This window comes from Nicotiana tabacum, chromosome 19 (assembly GCF_000715075.1).
Source record: "Nicotiana tabacum cultivar K326 chromosome 19, ASM71507v2, whole genome shotgun sequence".
NCBI classification, from domain to species: domain Eukaryota; kingdom Viridiplantae; phylum Streptophyta; class Magnoliopsida; order Solanales; family Solanaceae; genus Nicotiana; species Nicotiana tabacum.
Genome location: NC_134098.1, coordinates 125792848 through 125799582, shown reverse-complemented (window position 1 = coordinate 125799582; position 6735 = coordinate 125792848). Strand labels below are relative to the sequence as shown.

The window sequence follows — 6735 nt, the reverse complement described above, 5'->3', positions numbered from 1 at the left end:
TTTTTTTTTTTAAAAGATTTTCATACATCTAAAAAAATCATATACGTCTCTCTTAAATGTTTTAAATAGTTATATCATCAACTAGAGCAGATTACATATACGCCTTTTTGGTGTCCAAAATATTAAATATTTTAAAATAAATTTAATTTGTCAAGACGATAAAAGTAATATTTAAGATCGTAATAATTTTAGGGGTAAAGCAAACTAGCGAAGTTCCCAAAAAAGGAAGGAAGTGAATTGCAAAATACGACATATCACATGTCGCGATATGGGCGTGGCATATATTCTGGTCGGTGTACTTTGACATAATGGCTGTCGTAGCTGATGATGCAATCTCTAGATTTTTTGGTCTCTCGAAATCACGTTGCAATTACAAAACTAACCATGGTTGCTAGAACGCAAGCTAATTCAACAACTCCAAATCAAAAGGTCATTTTGGAACAACTTTGTTAAATAATTTGAGTACTGCTAGTATTTAACCTATTTACTTTTTAGCCGGTGCAAAAAAGAATGACTCTTTCCTTATTTGAAAACAATTTATCTTTATGCAATGATTTATAGCCACACAAAATATATGTGCCTTATTTTACGTCACAAATTTAAAAATATTCTCTCTTTTCTTAAACTTCGTTCCCAGTCAAATGAGTTCATATTTTTTTTTTTAACTCTCCCAAATTAGGAGGATCTGATTTTTTTTTAAAAAAGGAATGAATATATCTTTTTCCCTTCGCTTTCAGCATTAACTATGAAGCCCAAGAAGCCTATTTAAATAGGAGTTGTTCACCAATAATCTTCACCTTTATTATCGTCTGTTATATTCTCTCATTTTTGCCCTGAGGAGAGGGGTATTATCTAAAAAGAGCATTCAAAATTTTCAATGCTAAGTATGTACTGCAATTATAATCTTAATACTCCCTCCGTTCTAATTTATGTGAACCTGTTTGACTGGGCACGAAGTTTAAGAAGAAATGAAGACTTTTAAAATTTGTGATCCTAAACAAGTCAAAAAGGGGCAGAGTATTTGTGTGGTTATAAAAGCTTCTCATTAAGAGTAAAATTGTAAGTTTAACCTAAATTGTTTCCAAATTTAGGAAAGGTCATTCCAGATGGAGGGAGTATTTACCGAAAAAAATTTGTAATCTTACTAGTAACTGTTTGTGAACTTTAACTTGTACGATAATTCCTTATTTTGAACATATACTTTCTGCCTGATTTTATAGTATTTTTCTTTTCTCCGTTTTCAGAAGGAATGATCTCCTACATATGACCAGTCACAATTTAAATACAAGAAAATAACCACACAAGAATTCCCTATATTTATTTACTAATCTCTTGTGAAAAAAAGACCATATGTATATAATTAAAAGTCTTTTCTACAGACATAATACCGATCTCCCCTCTAGGAGGTCACCATATGATACCCAAAAATAAAGATCTAAATGGAAAATAAAGTTGATTCAATTACCTATAAATTTAGTGCAGAAAAGTACCAACTTCCCAGAGAATTTTCTTTACTATTTTTTTTTTTTCCTTCGTTAATTTTCTGGTTGGTAATTTTTTTTTTTTTTTTTGGTTTCTTTTTTCTTTTTGGAAGGGATTGGAGGGGGTGGGGTGGGGTGGGGAGGTAGTTGGGGGAGTGAGTAGTTTATTAAGAAGGGGCAAACCTTATCTTCCATATTTGGCCCCCTCTCTCATTATCAGAAATCAGAAAGGGATATTATGGATAGAGAGAGAAGGACAAAGAGGAAGAATATGGAGAATGAGAGATCAGTAGAACAACAGGAAGAAGAAGATGAGGAAGAGAAAATGGAGAAGTTTTTTGCACTTATAAGAAGCACTAAAGATGTACGTGACCGTTTGATTGCCCGAAATCATGTACAAGTAGACACATCATCAAAGATTTTTGAAGACAATCATGATATTAACATTAAGTCTGCAAATACTAGTGCAGCTAATATTGGAGTTAATTGGAATCCACAAGATTTCATGGGAATTGATGCTTCTGCAACTGCAGCTCCTTCTACTTCTAATTCCAAGAAACAACAACAAAAAGAAGATGAAGAACAAAATGTAGGAAGAAAAGAAGAAGAAGATTCAAAAGAAGGAAAAAATAATCATCACATGTTGGACCTCAATCTTTCACTCTAGTCATGTGGTTTTGATATCTAGGTAATGTTTGACTCTTCTGAATTCAGTGGTTAATGCACCTTCTTTTTCTACCCCTTTTTTTGCTCTCTTCTTGCCTCTTAATTCTTAATTTTCATTTTGTCACATTAGGGAGGGAAAGGGGAAAAGTAAAGGGGATCCTACGTTATAGTAGTCAGTAGGGTTGATTACGAATAGCAATTTAAATTTTTGATTTTGATTTCTGCTACTATACTCAATATGAACATACAATTGTGCTCCACCTTTGATTAGCATGATTACCTAATATCTTTGCTTGTAAACCTAACAAACTAACCGTAAATTCTAAGATTATTCAATGTATTTCTTTTCAGTTGACATTATTTAATAAAATTATAAAATTGATCTCCAAAAACTGTAAAATTATTTTGAACAATTTAAGACGGAACCACCAAAGCTTATAATCTGGTAGTATCATGAGAATCATCTAACAATGAGCATGTGTTCGCTTTTTACTGTTCCAATTATCTTTTAATTTTCTATTTCCGTTGCCTGTAACAGAAATTTTGAAAACAACAATTTAAGATGGAAAGAATATTAGCTTTATGTATAAAATCAAACGTTATGAAAGTAGAATCTGTTTACCCGAAAAACGGTTAGAGTTGAATTTATACGTAGTTCTAAAAATATGTGGTATAACTTGGTACAAATTGAAAAAATAAGTAGAAATACATAGAATAATGACGGTAAAAGGGAATGAATACCAACCCAAATTGAATAGAGAAGGATTGGTAAACAAACAAGATGAATCAAAGTCGTAAGCCCCAAAAAGGATAATATTTGACTATATATTATAAATCTTAATAATCTCTGAATATGAGAATATATGAATGTGTGTGTGTCTTCTCTTACAAATGATAACATTCTTAATATAGTGGGGAAATCCTATCTTGGGTATATAAAAAATACATAGTGGGGATCCCATAATAGATTAATTAATTAGTTTTTCCTTGATTTTTGCCGAGATCCTCTCCCCAAATGCGGTTATAACGACTCTTTTATCTCTTGGCTCGATCTCGATCTTGGCCTGTCTCGTTATTGGTCGGTCTTTAGGTCTCGAGCTCGATATTGATCGGTCTCTAGTTCTCGAGCTCGACCTTCCAACTTCACCTCACAACTCGATATTATAATGACGAACCTCGGTCCATCATGATTAGCCGCAAGAAGGGCAAACTCGGTTTCGACCGTATACAGATAGTCCCCTCGTTTCTCGGAAAGAAGGTGGCGAGAAACGATATGATTTTTCTACCTCTGACTAGATAATACTGACGTCTGCGACGAGCCCGGTTGTGACGTATGTGACAAACGTCCCGTCGGTCCAGTTACCAAGTCATTAAATGCAAGTCAGTCGATGGTCGGCCACTGCCAATTTTGAACCGTCACTGTGAAATCTATAAATAGCCTCCTTCTTCATTATTTCAAACTTTTACTTTCAAATCTCTTTTCATTCCAATCTTCACAGTTTCTTTGTCTTCCCCAAAGCTTCCTATCTCCAAGTTTTGGAATTTCTCTGCTTGTTCTTCAAAACACCAAATACTTCAATCTCCCTTCTTCTCTGCTCACAGAACTTTAGATGGCCAAAACATCTAAAACCGTTCCACAAAAGAGGCTGCTTCTTCATCTCGGTCAGCTGGCGAGAAAACAGTGGTGGAGCCACACCTTGAAGAACTTGTTTCCGGGGGGGGGGGTGTGTGTTATTGATTCCGACTTTAAGGTCGAGAAACCCTCATCGATTGCTGGTCGGTGTGAGCCTGTATCGAGATATATGTGCTCGATATCCAAAAACGTTCTTGATTTGGTGAAGAAAGTTTGCAATTGGGAGAACAAAGAGGTTGTGATACTGGCACTGGAGGTATCGATCACTACCCACGTGAAAGGGTATATGAGTGTTTACACTTATCCTTTTACGATGGGTCTATCCTTTTACGATGGGTCCTCTCGATCTGGTCATCATTGATTTTTGCAAGAAATACCAGGTGACCCTCGGCCAAATTCATCCTTCTTTTCGGAGGATCGTGATACTGCTCCAGTTCTTCGTGAGCAAAATTGATGGGTTTCTCTTTACCCTCGACCACCTCATAAGGTTATATAGCCCTCGACTCTACCGAGATGGGATGATAAAGCTTCAACGCCGGGCCACCGAGGCGTTTACCTCGAGTATAGACGAAGATAAAGATCGGGGTTGGATGGGCCAGTTCGTTAGGGTGAAGACCTCAGACCTGATCCCGGTTAAGAGTATGCCATTTTCCGAGAAATGAAATATAAAACGTAAGTACGATTCCCTTTTAAATTTTTATTTGTTGTTTAACTTCTTCATCCTTTCTTATTAGTGTTCTTTTCGATGCATCCGTTGCTTGGATGCCGGATGCGGTTCCCCACCTCGAGAGCTGAGTCAGGAGCCTGATTTTGACGTCAAAATATGCTGAGCGCGCATGGCGCGATTTGTCAAAGGGTCGGTGGGAAGCTCGTACTCATGGTAAACCTTCTTCTCGGCTTACCGATTTGCTTACTGTTCAAGCATTTTCTCGGGCATAAGTTTTACTTACTTTTCTTTCTTTATAAGTCTCGGAAAAGATGCGGTTATGAGACCCCCATCAGGTGATGAAGAAGCTTTACCGCCTATCTCAAAATCGGAGAAGGTAATTAAGAGAAAAAGGGCCTCAGACTCCGAGGGCCAAAAACCCAGGAAGAGAGCGGCTCGAAAACCCAAGGTGAACGTAATCCCTTTGACTATGGAGTCGATCCTGAGTCTAAGGGATGAAGAAGAAGAAGAAGAAGAAGAAAGTGATTCCGGGCTGGTGGCCCGTGCACGGGCTAGCACCGATACTCAAAATACCTCGGTATCGGTGGGAGTTGATACTGCTCCATCCAGGCTTGATGAGGTCGAGGAGGAGGCTTTGACCCAAGTTCCCGAGCCGAGGGGGACCGAGGATGTTTTACCTCGGGGCAAAGAGACTGTCGAAGAAGCTGTGGATGCCGGTGTGCGAACCGAGCTCGAGGCTCCCCAAGACGGAGGCGACGCCCAAAAAGACCTACTCGGGGCAATAGAGATCAGGGATTCCCCCTCTTTCCCTTCATTTTCCCAGTCGATGATACATGATGCTCAAGCTGTGGAGACTTGTCACGGGGAGGGAGCCCATGGAGAGGAGGATCCTTTCCGTGGTTATTTTATCGGGGTAGAAGATGTCACCGGTCCGAGTGACTTGGAGGCTTTAAAGAAGAGCTCGAGCGAGGTGGGAGCGCCTTGCCTTTTCAACGAAGCCCAACAGGCCCTGAATCGGGTAAGTCCATACTTTCTTTACCAGTTTTCATACTTGTGTTTTCCTTTCCTTGTATAATCTTTCCTTTTATTTTTGTAGGCTTTTGTGCTTTATCACGAGGCTTTTCTCCAATTCCGAGGGGAGCTGAGCTGGTACGAAGCCGAAGTTCGAAGGCTTACTGACGAGAGAGATGCCTTCAAGCTTCTCAGTGAGCAGAGAGAAGGAGAAGTAAAAGGACTTCGGTCTGAGCTAGAAGCATCTCGGAAAGAACAAACTGAGCTAGCCGAGCAGGTAAAACGATTCTTTGAATTTAACGATATTGACTCGGAAATGATGGCTAATAGTTCGGTCCCGCAGGTCAAGCAAAAAAGTTCGACGTGATCAGGCAGCTTCGTGTTGAAGTGGATATAGTGAAGTCAGAGGCCGAGGAATGGAAGAAGAACATGGACCGCCTCGCCTCAGAAAAGGAGACCGCCCGAACTCAACTGGCTTCGACTGAGGCCCAACTCCGAAGCTTGAAAGAAAAATCCTTGGTGGAAGCCAAGAAGATCGAGGAGTTCCAGTCTCGGTTGAGCTCAGCAAATTCTGATCGAGAGAAACTGGCCACAGAACTTGCAGCGGCAAAATCGGAGGTCGAGAAAACCATGGCCAATGCTGATGCAATGGTGGTCGTTTACCGATATGATGCCGAAGCTGCTCAGGCTCAAGCAAACTGGGTTGTCGAGCATGCTAAATGCTAGTCTCGAAGGGAGACTCTTGAAGATATCCATGCTCGTGGCTTCGATCTTACAGCCGAGATCGAGAGAGCTAAGGAGCTTGAAGCTGGAACCAGAGTGTTGGCTTTTCCCGATGATGATGATACCAGGAGTATGAGTGGAGCCGAAAGTGAAGGGGGCCTCGAGGGCGAAGATGCTGCTCATGGAGAGGACTAAGTCCTTTAGTATTTTTTGTGTAGAAATTTAATCGGGTCATGCTGCCCTTGTAAATAATTTTCGACATGTATAAAAAACTTTCTTCCTTTCTGCTTTGTAAATGATTTGCTCAAACTCGAAGTAAAAAACAACACTTAAGCTTTAAGGTCGAGTGAGTGTTTGCTCGAACTCGAAGTAAAAAATAGCCCTTAGGCTTTATGGTTGAGTGAGTGTTTGCTCGAACTCGAAGTAAAAAAAAGCCCTTAGGCTTTATGGTCGAGTGAGTGTTTGCTCGAACTCGAAGTAAAAAACAACCCTTAGGCTTTATGGTCGAGTGAGTGTTTGCTCGAACTCGAAGTAAAAAAACAACCCTTAGGCTT

General features: G+C 39.6%; 1 protein-coding gene across 1 annotated transcript; it reads left to right on the top strand.

The window, feature by feature from the left end:
- The first annotated feature begins 2167 nt into the window (after positions 1-2167).
- LOC142173297 (uncharacterized) lies at positions 2168-6419 on the top strand. The gene is made up of 4 exons (XM_075238575.1): positions 2168-4660; positions 4748-5465; positions 5544-5735; positions 5802-6419. Exons 1-4 carry the CDS (start codon positions 4617-4619, stop codon positions 5823-5825), a joined length of 978 nt encoding a protein of 325 aa, XP_075094676.1. The 5' UTR covers positions 2168-4616; the 3' UTR covers positions 5826-6419.
- Positions 6420-6735: the final 316 nt, after the last annotated feature.